Source organism: Ptychodera flava, chromosome 18, assembly GCF_041260155.1.
Source record: "Ptychodera flava strain L36383 chromosome 18, AS_Pfla_20210202, whole genome shotgun sequence".
Lineage (NCBI taxonomy): Eukaryota > Metazoa > Hemichordata > Enteropneusta > Ptychoderidae > Ptychodera > Ptychodera flava.
In genome coordinates this window covers 14,364,996-14,384,472 of record NC_091945.1, presented here as the reverse complement: position 1 = coordinate 14,384,472, position 19,477 = coordinate 14,364,996, and the positions used below count along the sequence as shown (strand labels likewise).

The 19,477-nt window shown below is 39.2% G+C and overlaps 3 protein-coding genes across 3 annotated transcripts in view; all 3 read right to left on the bottom strand.

The window, feature by feature from the left end:
• Positions 1-175: 175 nt before the first annotated feature.
• On the bottom strand, positions 176-6,935 carry LOC139116935 (uncharacterized). Its single transcript, XM_070679671.1, has 5 exons — positions 6,867-6,935; positions 6,016-6,293; positions 5,254-5,358; positions 3,878-4,048; positions 176-3,419 (listed from the first exon to the last, which is right to left on the bottom strand). The coding sequence occupies exons 2-5, from the start codon at positions 6,238-6,240 to the stop codon at positions 3,390-3,392; spliced, it is 531 nt and encodes a 176-aa protein (XP_070535772.1). The 5' UTR covers positions 6,241-6,293; positions 6,867-6,935; the 3' UTR covers positions 176-3,389.
• Positions 6,936-6,997: 62 nt separating this feature from the next.
• On the bottom strand, positions 6,998-13,037 carry LOC139117613 (EGF-containing fibulin-like extracellular matrix protein 1). The gene is made up of 5 exons (XM_070680854.1): positions 12,867-13,037; positions 10,184-10,885; positions 9,064-9,210; positions 7,340-7,428; positions 6,998-7,045 (listed from the first exon to the last, which is right to left on the bottom strand). Exons 1-5 carry the CDS (start codon positions 12,931-12,933, stop codon positions 6,998-7,000), a joined length of 1,053 nt encoding a protein of 350 aa, XP_070536955.1. The 5' UTR covers positions 12,934-13,037.
• A 2,723-nt stretch (positions 13,038-15,760) lies between these two features.
• LOC139116933 (fibrillin-1-like) overlaps positions 15,761-19,477 on the bottom strand; it is a 58,047-nt gene continuing 54,330 nt past the window's right edge. Inside the window, exons 55-56 of the mRNA XM_070679668.1 lie at positions 19,094-19,234; positions 15,761-18,766 (exon numbers count right to left, since the gene is read on the bottom strand). Of these exons, the coding sequence (XP_070535769.1) occupies positions 18,704-18,766; positions 19,094-19,234 (204 nt within the window). The 3' untranslated portion in view covers positions 15,761-18,703. The remainder of the gene's footprint in view (positions 18,767-19,093; positions 19,235-19,477) is intronic.

Here is a 19,477-nt window from a genome sequence, read left to right as displayed (position 1 = left end):
ATACTTGTGTTTTTTCTTCGGCCTGAGAGTCGCCCAAAACTGTATGTTTCCCTCGATCTCTGACCTCATGAAGCAGCCTGTTTTGAGGTGACTATCGGGGCCGAGAGTGAACAAACGTCTGACGATACCCTCATGGCCAAGAAAACACTGGACGCTTGTGTAGTCCTTTCATTGGTGTTCTCAGTGTTGCTCTTTATTCGCTACATTGCTTCTTCATCCCCATCCTTACGACAAAAAGGTGTATAAACTTACAAAATAATGTTCGACTCTTCTTCAAACGCCACAGACATTTAGGGCTACAATAAATCTTGCCAAGCGACCAGAAAAGATAACAGACTCAGCACAAAAGACAGAGCTGATATCAATGTTTTTTTAACTCAGATAATTGCAAATAATTAGTGACAAATATTTACACATATTATGTATACGTGAAAATTCTACACTAAACACATATTTAAGTATTTTAGTTACATTTACATATTTTTGCGGCGAAACCAATCAACTGAAAAGCATAAAGACAAGCAAATATACGCTAAACTAGAAACCTAGGCGAAATTTCAAAAGTCGTTTTGTCAGAAATTAAATGGTAAACTAAATCCGAAACATCTAGCCAAATGACAAAATTACTACAATTTTAAAATTATTTACCATTCAGATGAGGAACACCCGTGTTTTAACATACCTACGCCATTTTAATATGACCTTACTACGAAACAATATCGGGACAGCCAAAAAGATTCTTGGAAGTAAACCCGAAAAGGGGGGGTCGTATCCACGGAATCAGCAGACATACAAAGCTTAGTGGTATGACGTGATTAGACTTCTCACAAACGTAAAATTTTCGTCTCTCTTTCCACACGATTTTCAGCTAACTTTAGCTACTGAAATTCGCGGAAAATTGTCCATAGCTTTAAAGGTCTAGACGACGCCGACGGCGAAATTACGAACAAAGTTGCCTCAAATATTATTCTACATCTTGTGTGTTACGAGACACAAAGGGCGAGGATTCAGAGGTCCGATATGAATCAGTCAAACAGGCAGAGACATCCTGTTGGTAACTTTAAGCGACGCCCAAAGGTTGCCTTTGTATTGTTTTTTGATGCAGAATTCACTATAGCAACGGTTCACCGATAATTCTTTCAACCACAAACTCTCGATTGGCCATGTTCAAGGTGGCAGACGAACGAACGATGCGTAGCCGGCTAATCAACGCATACTACTCGCTCTTGCCCGACTCAATCAAAGCATCCTACATGGCCTTGTCAGGAACCTGGATTAACAGACTGATGTGGCGCGAACTGCCAAGAAACCTTCACACTTGCTTTAGTACAGAATTGTCGATGGAGTATCGCCGATCTATCCACGGTATCATTGAAAGGGGTGCACACACCGTTGTTTGAGGAACTCTCAAAATCTTTTGTTAATGTTGACTGCACTTTACTAACTGAAAGCTCCGATGGTCGTCTCCGCAATCAAACCAATTTCCTTTTAGAGCCACGTCAGCTGTAACAGTTGAAGATTTTTTTCCCATTGTTTTGTTTCGTTAGTAAAATGTAGTTTGCAAATCTACCTCCAACATCAGGTCGAAATGTCGAAACAGTTACATTGTATGATGTACTCCACGCATTGCATCGGGAAAGCTGACACTTTGTATTCCAACATATTCGTAAGGAGACTAACAATACCCAGCAATTGCATTTTGAAATAATGCCTTCAGTAATTTTCCTCCGACATCTGGAACTAAAATCGATCCTTTACGCCTACAAGAACACAGGTGGCAACCATTCTTTTCAGTCTTAGTTAAATACCCTGAGCTATGAGGGTTGGCGATAGAGCCTGCGTCATTCGGGAAACCATAGATACTTCGATGTCGAAATTTTGAAATCACTAAAATGAGTGATCATCATGTTGCCATAAACATTGTAAGGAGACATGAAAGTACTCTTATCTTGGTCAAAAATATTTCAGCCTCGTGGTGAGTTAGCAGATTTGAGATGGTCGCATGACGGTAAAGTAGCCATTTAAACGTTTCAGGGGAAAGAGAGCCGACAAGTATGACGCGACGGACAATAAATTTCAAAGCTTTATAAAGAAATCGGAGTACCATTTCCGATTATTTACTCTGATTTTTGTGTTGTGAGTTGATGGTAGCTGAAAACCAAAACGGCAGCATGGCTGACCTTTGCTAAATTTGTCCACAATGCACCATTCGGGTCAAAGGTCTTTAGGAAGAGTTTCCGCTAAGGTTGTGGTCGTCTGTACTCCAGTTCCGGTAGCTGATCGTCTCCACAAGGTCCCTAATGGTTGACCGTGATCACCAAGAAGGGAGTACACACTGATGACGTACCTCCGATTGTTATCGTAAGCGCGAGTTGTCGCTCTTGCGTATTACAGCCGAGATTTTGAACTTTCAACAGCACGCCATTTTAATTTTTCTTTAGATGCATTCTTAATATAGACAGATAGACACTTTAATTTTAACCGAACAAAACAAAACAAGACATAATACAACGGGAAAAATAATTACACAAATCAAGATGAAGCAATCTCTTCATGATTCCCATTTTCCTTAGACAGATAGACACTTTAATTTTGACCGAACAAAACAAAACAAGACATAATACAACCGGAAAAATAAATTACACAAATCAAGATGAAGCAATCTCTTCATGATTCCCATTTCCTTAGTAAATCCCGAATGGGCTGTTCAGTCTTTTTTGAAGACTATCATTTGACGTCGCTGAAGGTCAATGACCTAGCCATGGGATTGTAGATTATTTTGACAACTTTCCGGGTGACTTTTCGAGCAAGTAAACATGGGAATTTACGGTCGTAGACGATCCAGTAGTTGTGTTCTAAGAAACAACGTTGAACTTTCCTCATATCTTGATCGCGTAGTACACTATCTTTCGCTGGGGCAGGGGAGGGGAGGGGAGGGGAGGGAGAAACAGGGCGACTTGTCAAACTGCATCCCTGATGATATGGCGAACAGGTAAAGCAGACTCGTCCAATCAACTGCGCGTGTATATCGAGTTTTCGCTCGCAGGGCAGCGTAAATGACGCCGCGTGTTGTATGTAAATGTCTCTATTTCACTCACTTGACGGAGATTTTAGGATCAACTGCGCTAAAACGACGCAATGACATTTTTAATCCCACAGTACCTAGCTCTAAGCTGAGCCCGCAGCCTACACTATCAAGTAAGGACCTGAAAGTTTAATACTCTAAAGAGCTGCTAATATATCTCTATGCGTGTCTTTCGATCATGTACAAAAATAGTGAGCTAAAATGCTTTTGAATATAAATATATATCTCAATTCTCATCTAAAATCCCCAAAATTGCAAAATTCGTTGATTTGGGGCCCATTAATATATTCTCATTTGTAACTTCTTAAATCCACCGGCCACAAGTAGAAGAGTCCTGTGGAGAGAGAAAAAAGGGAAAAACTTGATGCTTTTACGGCGGGAGGAAACAGAAATTCACAAATCTTAGGGTGTATATTTGTTTATCACTGACTGTCGTCTGTTCTGTGCCATGTATCGTAGACAGATTTACCCGCCTGTCTGTTACCCTTTCTGTCTTCCTGTCTAACTGCCTCTGTCTTCCTTTGTCCGTTGTCACCTCACATGCATTCGTTCACTTCCTCATTATTTCGGGAGTTACGCATTCCTCAGTTACTTTTTATGCAAAAGGCGTTACACTTTTTTTGCGCGCGTTTGAAAAATGTGCAATGGTTTCACCATTTTATTATCTATTGTTCAACCGATCTTCTGCTTAACTTGCAGTCTTGGTGTGATAAATGTTAATAGCTGGAGTGTCAGGCGGTGTCATTTGTAGCTGAGAGATAGGCATAAGAAAAAGATGTTTAAAATGGATACCTTGGAATGGATACTGAGTTCACGAGCTGACTCTTCGCCTTTATCTTTCAATCTTCTCTGTTCTCGCGAACGAGGCCGGGGACCGGAGAATCTACCAAAATACTGTTTACACTTCAGGGGCGTCCTCCCTCTCGCCTCCTCAGCTACCCACTTTTTGGGTCGGATCACCACCTGTGCACCGAAAGGAAAATATGAAACTAGAAAAAACACTTTCCTTTGATCGTCCTGCTGATATGCAATTTTCTATTTTGCTTCAGTTCAGAGTGGCAGTGGTTGTTCTTCATATTAGCCGTGGCTTCAGAATTTTAGCGGGGATAGTAAGATCAAAAATTACTAGCTTACCAAAATTTCTTCGAATTTAAAATTTGTTCCTTTTTTACAGTTTTATCTAACATATTTCACCGAGGTGGATTCTTCGGCTCTTAAATCAGTGTTAACCACATACTTTTCAGAGTGTTTTTGGGACCATGCTCTTCACTTTGAATTATGCTTACATATATTATATAAAATATCAAAATCTGCTTGGTTTTATAATTGCAATCAATGAACTTCTTTTCGTAAACCCATATCAGAATCCCTGATTGTCTTAACAGTCAAGCATTTAAAAAGGCAATCAAACATTCTTTGAAACACTTATTAGTTACAAAAATAAACTGATATGTATTTTGATGGATATGCAACCGTACAATGATTAATTATGTTATCAAAAGCTGGTGAAAGTTTCAAAGAATGTGGTATATCACTTGACACTGGTCCTTTTTTCGAGCTAGATAAATAATGTTAATCTCTATCAGAGAGAGAGAGAGAGAGAGAGAAAGAGAGAGAGAGAGAGAGAGAGAGAGAGAGAGAGAGAGAGAGAGAGAGAGAGAGACAGACAGACAGACAGACAGACAGACAGAAAGACAGACAGACAGACACAGATACAGACACATCAGACAGACGGAGAAATCAGGCAGACAGAGAGACACAGACAGACAGACAGACAGAAAGACACAGAAAGAAGGACAGACAGACAGACAGACAGACAGACAGACAGACGGAAAGAAAACTTGTGAGTACAAGAAATGAACCGCATAGTTTTAACAAATCAAGAGTCTCCAGTCTCAGTAATCCTGGTGTACCGTATTGCAATGATTCGCCGATGATGTAGTCCCGAACAACCATAGGGTTCAGCTTTGAATAACAATTAGTAAATTATGGAACGCGTTCTTTCACAGTAATGACGAATCTCACCATTTCAAGTATATCATATTATCAGTTTAAGGTCATGTATGTTGACATGGTGCTCGTAAATGTATGGAGGCTTGGGCAAAGTCAATAAGGCGTGTTTTCAGCCAACTCACGGAAATTGCTTTATCAACAGAGCGTTTACTCACCTCGTTCTCAACGCTATCATTAGAGTGTGCCGATCCCGAAAGACTTGATATTTGAGCTTGAAGCTCCTTGACAAAATCATCGTTGAGTCTTGCCCTCATTCCCACCTGAAATAAACGAACACCGCATGTGCATCAGCATATTCGAACCTTTTTTGTTTGTTTGTTTGTTTGTTTGCAGCAGAGTTGAGGGCGCTTACCATAGCAAGCGACCCCAAATCTTCCTCCGCCAACTAATTAAATTAAACTCTACAGATATTTTGTAAACAAGATTATCTCTCTACTGCGAACATATATCTGAACCGAAATACAGCTTGAACAGAATTTAGGCTGTTTGTAAGGACAAGTCCTTGAAAGATAAGTAACACAATACTATCTATGAATTTTTGCGAAAATGATGAATGCCTTACATAATTCTCGTCATGTTTTCGAATTATGCAAGGTTCACGCAATCTTGTCAAACGATTTTCAAATTGAGAGAAATCTATTCAAAAGAGTTTTTTATTCGAGTAACTGCGCATGACAGCCACATTCTCACAAGGTTAACGTGATGAAAATATTTTATGTGCAGTTTTTGGTGATTACCGGTAAGCAATGTTTTGAAACTTCTTAATATAACCTGAATTAATGCTAGCATAAACATGAAGAATCACAGGTTTCGGCTCCTTCTATGTAGAAAGTCAAGCCATGATTCTGCCAGTTCCAAGCAAACACCTGGTGTGTAGAACATGCAACTTGGAAGCACTGCTAAATATTTTGACTCACGCTGATTACGGGAGAGTTTCGCGAACGCTGACTGGACGACTCCGACCGCTGATCACTGTGTGCGTCAACGCTGGACGCGAACAGACCCGAGCCAGTCGTGAACGACGACTCGTAGCTGCTGTCCCAGGAGTCCGAGCTACGCTTCTTCTTTCGGAAGTATCTGCCCGATCGTCGTCGGATGCGGCACCAGAACACCAGGTACACTAAGGCGGCCACTGTCAACATGCCGCCGATCACGATTGCCAGGACAAACGCTAGGACTCGATATCCTCTCCTGCCTGCAGTCGAGAAAGCGACAGGACTATGAGACATTTTAAGTTGCTAACAACAGCGAAAATTTCATGTCAAGTTTAAGTTTTGTCGTTTCTTTTTACTTTCCCAAAATTATCCCAATGTCTGCTTACTTTCATGGTGTACATTATTTCTAAAATTCTGGCGTTGTCTAAGGGATATTGATCGATAACGCAACAGTGACTGTTTTTGATTACTAGTACTTATGATATGTTATGAAGTTATAAGCATACACATATTTAGTCTACTGATGTTTTGACGTTCTTTTTGTTGTAAGTGCTTTACTATCCACTCCGATTGTGTTCTCAATTCATTCTTTCATTGATCCTTCCATCCATCCATCCATCCATCCATCCATCCATCCATCCATCCATTCAATCATTCTGTTCATGATTCAATGAACACCATCTATTCATTCATTCATTCGTTCATTTATTCATTCATTCAACCGTTCGTTCATTCATTCTTCCATTCCTCAAACATGAATATCAAGTGGGTAGCATGACGTGTTCAAGAAACATTGCCAACTCTACATTCCCAAACATAATGTACCCACTAACCTGTTAGATCATCCACTTGGCTTTCTGAAACAATTTCGCACCGTTCTCCACTGAGTCCCTGACGGCATCTGTAACATGAGCGTTTGGGTTATCAATGAATAAATGTTAAATGTGTGTAGATCAGAAAAGAATTAGAAAAGTTTAAGAGTCCGAATATCTGTCCTCGAGCCGTGCTCTTCCTAAAGTGGCAATAATATAACCTTGATTATAATTTACATTACTGGAAGGACCATAGTATGCTTACATTTAGATCTCCAATATACCTTTACTGTAGTTCGCACGGACCACATGTTAAAAGTATAATTTTGAAGCCTGCAATATTTGCTGAAGAAGTAACAGCTGCAATGAATTAGTCTCAAGAAATCAGTCAATCGCACTTCCATTTAATTAAAAAGCAACCACTTCAGCGGTATTTGGTGTCGATCAGGTGATATAATAACGTAAGCAAATAGCTCTGAATGTAAGCGTTTTACTCGCCTGCAAGTCTGATTGGCAATGGAGTCACCATGACACGTCCCTCCGTTGAGGCAATATGTGGATGGACAGATATCTGATGATGCCACTATAAAAAGAAGAAAATTGACAGCTTTATGTAAAATCTTGCATCGTTGCTTCACTTAGAGCTGTCAAGAACATCCAACAAAGTCCAGTAACTAACTTAGGGAGCTTTCAGTAATTACACGGGGGGTGAATTGGGGAGGGTCACTTTTTAGAAAACAGTTCAAGGGGAGGGTCACTTTTTATAAACCTATCCTGGGGGGAGGGTCACTTTTGACAGAAGCTGATTTTATGGCCAAAACTTTGATTGTCCATGTGATATTTCCTGAATAGGAAATCACCAACAAAATACGTACACATTATAGACCGCCTTGCATAGTAAATTGACATTTCAGTAAAATTCCAAAATCAAATTTCTTACACAACCGTAGACTTGTAATCACTCTAGTCTAATCAAGAACAATAATATGAATAATCAAGCATACATAAATGCAGAGATCTATCTAATTTTGTACTTACAAAAAATTATTCATCGTTTCATCATAGACCGCAATTCATAGTGAATCGACATTTAGGTGAAATTCCAAAATCAAATTTCTTACACAACCATGGACTTGTAACCACTCTAGTCTAATCAAGAAAATTAATATCAATAATCAAGAGTACTCAAATGGAAAGATTTACCTATTTTGTATTGGAAAAAACTATTTATAATATCATCATAGACACCATGGATAGTGAACCAACTTTTTAGATGAAATTCAGAAATCAATTTCTTGTACACAAATGCACATTTTACATCCCTATTCAAGCAAAGTACATTGAAATACATTATCAAACATATATAGAATAAAGATATAGCATGTTTTGTGGAGGTAAATTATCAATAATTTGCCTGATAGACTCCATGTATTATGATTTGATATTTTTGGATGGAGCACTAAATCAGCTACATCTTGCCTTCTTATAGTTGCACAAAATATGGTGACCCTCCCTCAAATGTATGAAATACCATATCTCTTCAAAAATTCTTGCCTGATAAATTGCGACTGTCCCTCCAAAACACCAGCCCTCCCCTCTGTAATTTGTCCCTAACATAACAATTGAACCATTGTTATGTAAATTAGCTGATACTGTTTTAGTTATTCCTGGGGAGAATACCGCAGTGGTTGGGGGGAGGGTTAAGTTTTAGAATGTCGGACAAGGGGGAGGGTCACATTTTAGACGGGAGGATAGGGGGGAGGGTCACATTTTACGGTACAGGTGTGCGCGAAATTCCCCCGGCCCACCCCCTGTAATTACTGAAAGCTCCCTTACGGTAAACTTAATTTTAGGACCAGCGTCTTCCAGAAGAACGTGCATTGGCTCCAAAATTTTAAATAATCCATATAAATATGCCTTATAAATGTGCCTTATAAATATCACAATGTGACTCGTAGAAGGAGAACAGACAAGCGCATAAAATGTTTCAACGCTTTTTCTGTAAACTATTTGTTGTCTTGTAGAATCACAGTAATTGTGAAAGCTGCGATGTCCTAAGACATCAACGGAGTGAATCTGACCCAAGCATTTGCTAAATGCAAACTATCAAAGGAACAACTTTCACAGTTTTTCGCCATTGTCGTTGAATACTGTTCAGCTGAGAGTTGGCAACTTGAACTAAAATCATCCAATGCATCCACTATCATTATCACCTTACCTTCACAAACTCTACCCGGCCTGGCTCGATCTGGTGACAAATCGTCGTAGCCATCTGCGCAGGAGCAGTTAAAAGACCCGTCCAATTCGATGCATTTTGCAAATTGTGAACAGTCGTTGGTAGTTGTACTCTTGCATTCTGAAATGTCTATAATGAGACAAAAGACGGGATGAAGGTGACTTTATTTACCATTAAAAGGAAAGTGGCCGTCGGAGCTGCGCATGTGCGACTTTCTTGTTTACAAAACAATGTATTTCATGTATTATATATAGATGCATCATGTCAAAATAGCTGCAACATTTAAATTTTACGATTTACATAAAGACAAACATATTTTAACTTTCATCAATCGCCAACGTAGCCTGGATACATTGTTTATATCGGTCGTAGGGGTCCCTAGCGACTGTTTAGCGCCGTTCCGATGACCACCGCCCTTTAATTGTTTGAAAACGGTAACTTTCTTTTTCGCATGATCTGTTGCATGTCGGTTTGTTTTGCGGATTCCTTCATTTTTCATTTCAAAGTAAATTGATTGGTTGATAACACACGTTACCATCCCATGGTGTACTCTCGCCCTAACTGGGCAGTTACGGACCTAAAAATATTGGGCCATTTTTTTGGTAAGGTTTGTGAAAAAATTGGTCGCAACTAATATTGTTCAATCGAGAAATCCTTACATTTTTTCCTTATTGAACTTAAACAACACATTTAGGTAGCCCGCTCGGTCAGGACCTGATTAAATTTTACACCCACTTTGCTTACATGGAATAGATAATCCCATACCCATCAACAGCAAGCAGGGAATCTTTCATTTAGAGGAGGTTAAAGCGTTCTGGTCTCATCGACTCTCAGAAGAAACCACCGTTAGTCTTCACGTAAGGTAATTATTCGTGAACAGAGAAACTGAACATATGCGACTAGCTAGCTACGCTTGTAGCGACATTCTTCAATCCCCAGATATCTCATCAGTGTTTGTGGGCATTGGTTATTTACTTTACGGTGATCCTTTGTTTTCATTTGAAAGTTGTATGCATCTTATCAGTTCGTTTGTTTCAAGACAAAATTGAGACAAAGTTTCCCTTTTAAATCGACTTTCAAAGTTAGGTATGGTTATGTTTACCTGAACATGATGTTTGGTCATGGTTTTGTTCGTATCCATCATGACATTGACAGGTGGCTTCATATTCCTGGAGTACGCAGTCTCCATTTATGCAATCGAGGTCGCAACTCTTTGACAGCGCCCCCGCGGTCGTTACAGAGGATTGCCTGCTGCCCGTCGCAAGTGATGACGCTGCATATTGTTGGTGTGATGATGATGCATTCTTTCCACCGTACTGTAAAACAAGATGAACGGCAACCGGCGGCAGACTATCAGCTGTGCCATTTGATATCCTGCCGTTTAGATCCCCCAAAACTGCCGTTTCAGTCGCCAAAATTTCCTGGCCTGGTTCAGCTTCACTATCCAAGGGTGCGGTCGCAATTACGGATGTGGCGGTCGACACATTGGACGTAGGCTCAGGTGACGGTTCTGCCTCTGGGTGCTGGTCGTTCGCAGCGTCCCATAGTCCCATGCGCTGGGCTTTCGCAACATCGACAGGTTCGTCCGCCGTGGTGTGGTACACAGTTACAACTTCGTCAGAGCTCTGCTCCGATTCCTCGGTGACCAAATTTTCTTCGGTGCCCTCTGTCGTTATCATGTCAGTACGGAAGGTTACTGTAGCCTCTGTCGAGATATCCACCGTTCCAATTCCATTGGCATCAGCCTCGAGAATTTCTTCGGTGGTCGAGTCAACATTGGGACTTACTGTAGTAGAATCTACTTCTGTTAATATATTGAAACGGCAAGCATTGTCAAAAAATTCAAGGCTGGACATTTTAAAATCTGTATCGGACTTCAGACAGTGAACTTTTTTGCCAACTATTTTGTTAGTGTTAGATTTGGTTTGTTGATAATAAAATGATGTAAAAATTGCAAAAATAAAGTAGTCCGCCATGCAACAAATTTCGGGAATGGTTCATACAGGTAAAAATGGCTGTGCCAGGTTTCGGTATATACGAAATAGTGTAAAACGCGGCTTTAAGTTCTTTTGCACTTGAAATCTATTCCTTGCAAAGTAGTGCAAAGAGATCTACATGTAACATAATATTTGGCGAAGTTTTATTCTATGGTATACACAGCTATCATCCAATGTATGACTATGTTTTCCGAGCGTAAGAAGAGATCATTTATTTATCTGGACAAAGGTCATTTCTTTATCGTGCAACTATCACTTGGAATGATATTCCTTTTTCTATTAGAAATACTGAGACTTTGCCACAGTGTAAAACTCAGTCAGTTATATGTAACTTTCTCCGCGACAAATATATGAATGAAGGTTTTTCTCTGGATTAATTAGTTTTTCCTTTGTCATATATATATTATTTCAAAACATGTTTATGGATTGTATCAACCGATTTTTGAAAAGTTATGCAAATTACCTGTCACGTGATAGTTATGTAAACAATGGTGACACTGTGGTAACCAAAATGTTCCCCTATATCTAGGCTTTCCGAAAATATATAATTTACGGGGTTCTGAGCTTATAAACCACCAGAGAATTGTAAGCTTTAAAGGGTCAATTTCTTGTCTTGGAACCTTTCTCTGTAAAATTATTACAGTACTGTGATTCTAAAATATACGAAGCTAAAAAGCAGAAAGCGAAACTGATAACTATGAACATGACATGCAAGGGAAGTGTCTGTGATAGCATGGTGGAAGTGAAGGTGACTACACATGGACCAGCGTTTCTTCCGCCATTTTGTTCAATGCAAATTAACAACTGCGTCAATGTCATTTGCGCAAACCGCACAACTCATCTAGCCGCATCACCGTTACTCTACCCCCCCCCCCTCCCAGCCGTGCCCGCATGAAGAAAAAAGGTCTCTCAACCATCACTGCTCGCCGTGTGTGTTATTTTCACATGTTTTCCGTTATCTGTTTAAAATCAAATCGTTCTGTTTTCAAACCCTAAAACCTAGCGCGCACATCATATAATGCAAGTCTGTGAATTTTGCTAAAGGTAAACATGTTAGAGTTAAATTTCCTTGCTTTGCTATGGTGAAGTTACACCCGATAAATTACATGGTCCATTACAGGGACTCCCGAGGTAGAATTTCTTATGCGCGGATAATGTTTGTTCGGGGGAAAAAATCAGTTAGATTTCAAAGATCAAAAATTTTACTCTTGCTAACGATATATTTGTATTGATGTGTTGGATTTGAGCTTCGAAGCGGATGACGTCAAAGTATGTCGAAGTATGGACATACAAATGTCTGCCTTGTCCTCGGAAGTTGTGAAATGCACCGGTAGCCATACTTTGAACATACAACTATCGGTGTATTTATATTCCCAAAAATACCAGAAGTTGGCTGTGATCAGCTCGGCAAACATTGACCACAATCCTGTCCAAATTATTATTCACCTGAAGATGCACGTCGATCGGCCAATATTCATATTGTGTTCGATGAAACATCTGCAGGAAAGAAATGGCTACCCTTCTGAAGTAGATCATTGTAAAAAGTCAAACGATTCTTCAGCAATCGAGAAAATATCTTAGAGGTTGTACTGGCATGGAGGTAGGGATTGAAGCAGTGCCGAAGAAACCCATATTATTCTGGTTTGCAATTTTAATGACAAACGAGGTCAAGTTTGACAGTAAAAATTCCACCGCCGCCCATCTACGTACACTTTACAGTTTGGATTTGCACCCGTGTCGCGTTTGCAAATAACGGTACCGGCCCAGTGTTAATTTGTCGTCACTCACCTCTGACGCTTGCTAAGATACCCAACAGGAATATGACAACTTCCACCAGTTGATAGGAAATCGTCATATCGTTCGGTGAATGCCTCAACAAGCTAGTCCAGAAGCACTTTTTCGGAAACTGCAGAAGCGTGAAACCGGCACATGTCGAACTGCGCACGTGGACTCCCCCAACCGATACCCATACCGCTGGCATTCCACTTTTCTGCCGCAATACGCCCTTTTGTTATGCAAATTAACCAATCAACCTGTCGTCGTCCACTATTCGTTTGATGAGGACAATTCTATTAGGAGCAGAAAAAAGTTGACCTTAGCAAGTAGAAAAATAGTTGCGTATTATGAATTCGATCCCTTCGTCGAGTAACATACGTCGAGTAAATCCAGCGGAATATTAACCACTAGGGCACACATTGGCCTAGACTTGGTTCAAGTCCGTGAATAAAAAAAAAATCAGGTGCAAGTGTTCCTCTTGTGTCTCTTCTACTTCATACAAACCTACTTGAAATTTGGCAGCCCAGTTCAGGTTTTACCAGTGATCGAGTCTGCGCAGTAGTGAGTTAGTTTCTGCCAGATTGGGATTTCGGGTGAATCTCTCCCTGCATCGCGTTCACCCCCTGGCACTCACACGTTTAACATGAAAACAGAACACAAATCATTGCGTTCACCCTACTCAAACATTAACAGATCACAGACGTGAACTAAGTCAACATCAACTTTTAAGACAACGGGTGTCGCGGCTTTTCGGAAGAGCTCGCTGTCAGCTCAAGCTTGGCCTGTACGAGAATTACGCTGGTTGGCTTGCGGGCCATGGAATTCTCACTTAAATATGAATTTACAACTTCTTCAAACGCACAAAAAGAGGAAGGACGAGGTGAGAGAGATAGACGGACAGATCAACAGAGATACAGATAGAGAGAGATACACTCAGAGATAGAAAGACGCAGAGGGACGTAGAGAGGTGTGACGAGGCGTGCAAGGGTGAAAACCCGGAAAACACAATACGGGTGTTGCCCTTGCGCGAACTGCTAGTTCAGTTCGAATTCGGAATTACACGTTATATTTCATAGTTCTTGAGGGCGTACTTTAAGAACACTTGCAACATCTACATCATTTCCCGTGACTGAATCCGATTAGGTGTATTGTTCATAATAACTTCTGAGATGTTCAGACCGAAAAGATACATTTTTATAAAGACTGATTTTACGGGGAGGGTATTCCTTATGCTTATGGGACCCGTGCAACGGATCTGTTACTATGCACATGATATCCAAACACACCTTGCATATCAAAAACTTTATTTTATAAAATGGCGCAGCTGTATCGCAACTGGTGACCCCAGCCGAAGTAGCTTCAAATAGACGAAGTGAAGCAACCAAAGTTTACTTAGCAAAGTTTGGTGGACAAAACCAGTCTGGTAAACCATGAACGAATATTCATCAAATGCTTAATTTGCGTCACATTTACATTTGCACCACATTCATTGCCAGTTTCTGAGAATAGGCAATGTTTATCAACGTAAGAAAGCCGCACAGTCGCAGACGGGATAACCCCCCTCCTTCATGATCAAACCCTTGTTTCCTCATCTCGTGGGCTTTTCTCGGGCTTTCGAAAATGACATGTATAACCATACCTGTCAGTGGGGCTGAAATATTGTTTTCATCGAACAAAACAAGGAAAATACAACAATTATTGCGTACCTCTTTAATCGGATTTCTTTTTCATAAAAAAATTATTTTGTGCAAATGTTATAAAGAAACAAGTTAAAATGTGAAAAGGTACTGAAATTGACGTTTGAGTCAGGGCAGTTTTGAAATGTCCCTTACTTTTTCGTGTTTTCAGGGCTTTATAAACACTAAATTGAGTCAGGGCACATTTTACATGACCCTAACTGATTTAACTGTAAATGGATGGAAAAACGTCATTTTGGTCGAGGCAAAGTAACAAAGTGAGATTAGTAGTAGTATTTCAGTAACGAAACTGCAGACAAGTTCACACATTTTCATTCAAATATGGATATTGTTCATATGTTTTGAACAATAATGCATAAGATTCTGTCATTCACCGATTCTTACTCATAATATTTCGACAGCATCGTAAATTTTGAATAAAATTTTGAAGATGGTAAGCAAATATGGTGTATTATTAAAATAATTTCTAAAATTCTTGACAAATTGTGCTCATCCAATTATCCCAATTTAGTTCCAATCATGTTAGATATATCAAGACTCTTAAAATTTTTACAGTTCTTTTCTGACCTACCACTTGTAAGGGTTTATTTGAAAGCTCTTGTAAGAAAAATGTTCACCGTCTTAGATGTTCGAAAATCGAAATTTTTATTTTTTCCCCATAGAGTTATCACAGGGATGGCTGCCATTTTGAATTACAAATGTGACTAAAATGTTGGGTAATTTCTTCAGCAGCAAACTTTGCACAAAGACCCTGATTTTTATTCTTGATTTGGTAAGAGAATGGCTGAAAGTTTCACTGAGGAAAGTTTGAGGAAAAATTTAATTCTTTCACTTTCGCGGCGCATACAAGCTTAAGGCAAATACTGCTCACATTGTATTTCAAAAGAATGGCCTCAATTTTCATCACTTTCAAAAATTATGGTGGCTGTAACTGTTCCCAAGCCAAATCAGACAAGCATTTCATAGATTCCGACTACACCGAGAGATCTGGCTGGTGGGAAATTCTATGCCAAACAGTACGAGTTCTATTTAGTTCTAACCAAGCCTGATTTCAAAGGAAATGACAACACTTCAAAGTATACCAGCAAATTGACAATACGCTCTCGTTTTTGTAGACAAAAGTTCGATGTGTGCTTTGAACATTTTCATTTTGAGCGATATAATCTACTATGCAAAGATTTGTTATGAAGAATAACAACAAGACGCGAATTTCACTTTAAAAACTTTATTTTTTTTAATAGAAAATGTTCCTCGCGCAAGAACACACGCCAGGACCATATATATAGCACCTTGAGTATTACGCTCACAATAATAGATTGACAAGAAAAGCAAGATGACATTGTTAGGTCAATTCCCGGAAGACGATATTTTAGGCCGTTCAAAAATGTCCACGAAGACATACTACTGTAGACAGAAAGATACAAACTGCTTTAATTTCTGAAGTGTGAATTGTCCAATGACAGCACTACAATGTTTTAACTGTCCAATGACATCACTAGAGTGTTTGAACTGTCCAATAACATCACTAGAATGTAGGAACTGTCCAATGACGTCACTAGAATGTTTGAACTGTCCAATGACATCACAAGAATGTTTGAACTGTCCAATGACATCACAAGAATGCTTGGGATCGGTGGGAATTTCAACGATATCGTGATGTAAGTACACATGACGTGAGAGAGTTGAAATTATACAATGCAAGATGTGAGGTAGACGAATATTCCATTTCAATAGTGAATTATTGGCATAAACTTACAATACCGAAACAATGCTCATCATTATTTCAATCGTTTAAATTCATACTTATCTACCTCGTCTCGTGCACTCATTGGTTAAAATGTCGCTACCTAGGAGCTAACTTCGACACGACGGTGATCCTGAGAAGCATGTAATGAAATCGTCAAGAAGCAGTTGTTAATTAAAACGATTTTGAAGGACAAAACACAAGTACAGAAAATAAATCTCCGAGAAGGTAGAATATATGACTGGCGACATTATTCCACAATTTTTACATTTGAGATCCCACTGGGTACAAGCAACATCCAGTTTTAGAAAACATTTTTAGTAAATAAATAACTCCACCGAAAAAATTGTATAAAATAATATTTTTTTTAAAGCTAGACGACTGAAATGCTGGTGTACTAAAGTGTAAGCATTTTATGCCAATGTTTCAAAGCTGCTGTAACGATGAAAGATTTCGCAGCCACTGTTCCTGGGATATGATTTCCGTGAGAATGTCTTCGTTGATTCACACTAAAGTTTCTCACGCAATAGTGTCTGGCCTCACATGTGCATTCTGGACAACAGCGTCAATTATATGGAAGACGAAATTTTTGCCAATATTTTATTCATAAGTTAAAACTTTTCGGGAGAGGGCAAAATAATCTACAAATAGTCCTTTAGACAAAAAAAAAGTTTTGCTGGTTAATATATTCACGTATTATATGATTCGCTGAAATCCAAAACACACATGCGAGTAGCTATCGCTTTTAAGGGTGCGATGTACAAATAAGCAATTGAGTTAAATGTTAAATGATTAATCTAAGCAATACAGGAGTTGGTAAAAATGTAAGACTACCCCTACAAGCGAGAAATTAATGGATCATATGATTGCTAGACATTGACGTAAAACAATATTTTCCCTGGCCAGGCCCTAAAAATGATAACATAAAATAATTTTTAAAACATGAAGAATATTTACAAACGTAACTGCATTTTAGGAAGCTTAGTAATCTTCGTCCCTCCTTGAGACATAAACATTTTAATACACTGACAAAAAGTAATAGCACAACGTTAAAGCGGGCAAGAGAGTATACATACGCTATAAAACATATCAAGGACAGCTTATATCATTTATGAATATTTAAGACACTGTTAAATTTCTGGAAATATTCATAACGGGAAAGCTCCATTAACTTAGGAATACCCTACTTCCCTAGAGGATCAATTTCACAGACCTGCCTTTCCTACAATGGCACCAGCTGGATTAGATAAACATAACAATGGAACATTCACACCTTGGGGGATTAAAAGTCTTCTGTTTGTCACCCGAGTTGGTCAGGCAAGGACTCGGGTTTCAGATACCATGCAAGTTAATGCAGTCTTCCCCTAATGTGACAATACTCAACCCATCCGATCCTTGAATAATCTGAAAACATCAAAATTTCAATTCTTTCTATTCCTGAATTAAAGTAAATGTTATAAAAGACTTTTGTGCTTATCGGAAGATATATATATATATATATATATATATATATATATATATATATATATATATATATATATATGAAGGAATCATTCTTTCAGCCTGATATTGATATCCACACATGTTTTCTCTTTACATGATTTCATTATTGGTATTTGTTAAAAAGATTGTGGCAACCTATGCTTTCGCCTAGTAACCAAATAAAAACACCGGAACATATTTGACCGGGCTAGCAAAGTCACACGAGCTTGGCTATCTGACTTTATAACTATACAGTGGTTCTATGTTTAGTGAAGCTGTGCAAGGGTAAGAGGGTAAAATCTTGCACGCTTGTAAACTTTGCGATAGATTTACTGGTATTTGGAGGAAAAAAGGTCAGGGCCGATAAATAATACATCATTCTTTGTGTCACTTTCACATATTCTACATCAGGCCAATAATTGCACAACGCACCAAATTAGTGACTTGATTAAGGAAAACAGGGCGATAAAAAGTATCTGGTACCCTTCACAGTTTGGTCGGAATGCTTCAGCGTTCATAAGATTGTACTGTTTATCAATACGCCGACAGCTCGGCATCAAATCGAAAACCAATCAGGAACTTTAGTTTGTGAAACCACTTTTTTGGACACTTGCAACTTGTCAACAATCAATCATTAAGCCTTCTTTTTTACAAAAAACCAACTTCTCGATTTAATACTATTTACAGAAGAAGACAGAGATCATAGCAGATATTTGCCTTCTGAATCCAAATAGAACTCTTTATGAGTGAATTTATGAAATGCTTCGGGGAGTACACCACAATAAGTGAACCCTCCTACAAATTGAGCTGTTTTACCTATTCGTTTTGTGGAAGAGCCCACCTAACTGTTTTAACTGTAACGTGGATTATTGACGTTGAAAACTTGTTCCTCGGCGAAAACAATAAATATCCTCGCTATATACAGGCTAATACATGCTGAAGTCACTGACGGTCTGTGTCTCGCTGTTGCCGCCGCTACTTGAATCTCTCTGAAAAATAGACAAATGTGAAAAAAAACACATACGTTAGCGCTTTATAGACCAGCATTTCACACCTACGGCTCTGAAAGCACCATAATCTGCAAGTTTCGATGCAAAATACAAGTTTGTGTTAAAATCTCCAAACCATAGCGACATGAGTTCCTCCTGTCCACATAGTCTGTACGTAAGTACTATCAAGTGTCAGTTTTGACAACTGAATTCCAGTTCAGACTACAATTCATTTGTGTAGGATGATCGCCCTAACTTGGTATACATCATCCCAACATTTATTGTTTCGATTGAGTACAGAAACCAAGGGATATGAAAGGCACTTACGAGTTGGCTGAATGGTACATGGTGTGTTGGATTTGTCTCGTTTCTGGCTCTGGGTATAAGAACTCCTTCATCTCGTCTTCTACTGCCTCGATATCCACGCCTTGACGACGCCGCCCTTCGCTGCCTCTCTCTTTCGGATGCCTGGTGAAATGACAAGAAATCATCGTTTCAACTTACAGAGACAGAAAATACTAAAAAAAAACCTCTGCGACTCTCAGGACGCAAACGACACGCTGTGATTCGTTGACATACGTGGGACCTTGGCTGGTCCAATCATCGAACACCATCTCGTTTTGTATTCTCGTACTTTCTGGTCTTTCATGACTTTCTGCCTCGTGTGAGATCCACAACCCGGGTACAATGCACATCGTATTCACACTTTGT

Coding starts and splice junctions, on each gene's coding strand:
- LOC139117613 (XM_070680854.1), bottom strand. CDS start 12,933: ATGACGATTTCCTATCAACTGGTGGAAGTTGTCATATTCCTGTTGGGT. Junction 10,886..12,866: donor TATCTTAGCAAGCGTCAGAG/GTGAGTGACGAC, acceptor ATATATTAACAG/AAGTAGATTCTACTACAGTA. Junction 7,429..9,063: donor GCCGGGTAGAGTTTGTGAAG/GTAAGGTGATAA, acceptor TTCTTTTTATAG/TGGCATCATCAGATATCTGT.
- LOC139116935 (XM_070679671.1), bottom strand. CDS start 6,240: ATGTTGACAGTGGCCGCCTTAGTGTACCTGGTGTTCTGGTGCCGCATC. Junction 4,049..5,253: donor ATGATAGCGTTGAGAACGAG/GTGAGTAAACGC, acceptor TTCGGTGCACAG/GTGGTGATCCGACCCAAAAA. Junction 3,420..3,877: donor AACTCAGTATCCATTCCAAG/GTATCCATTTTA, acceptor CTCTCTCCACAG/GACTCTTCTACTTGTGGCCG.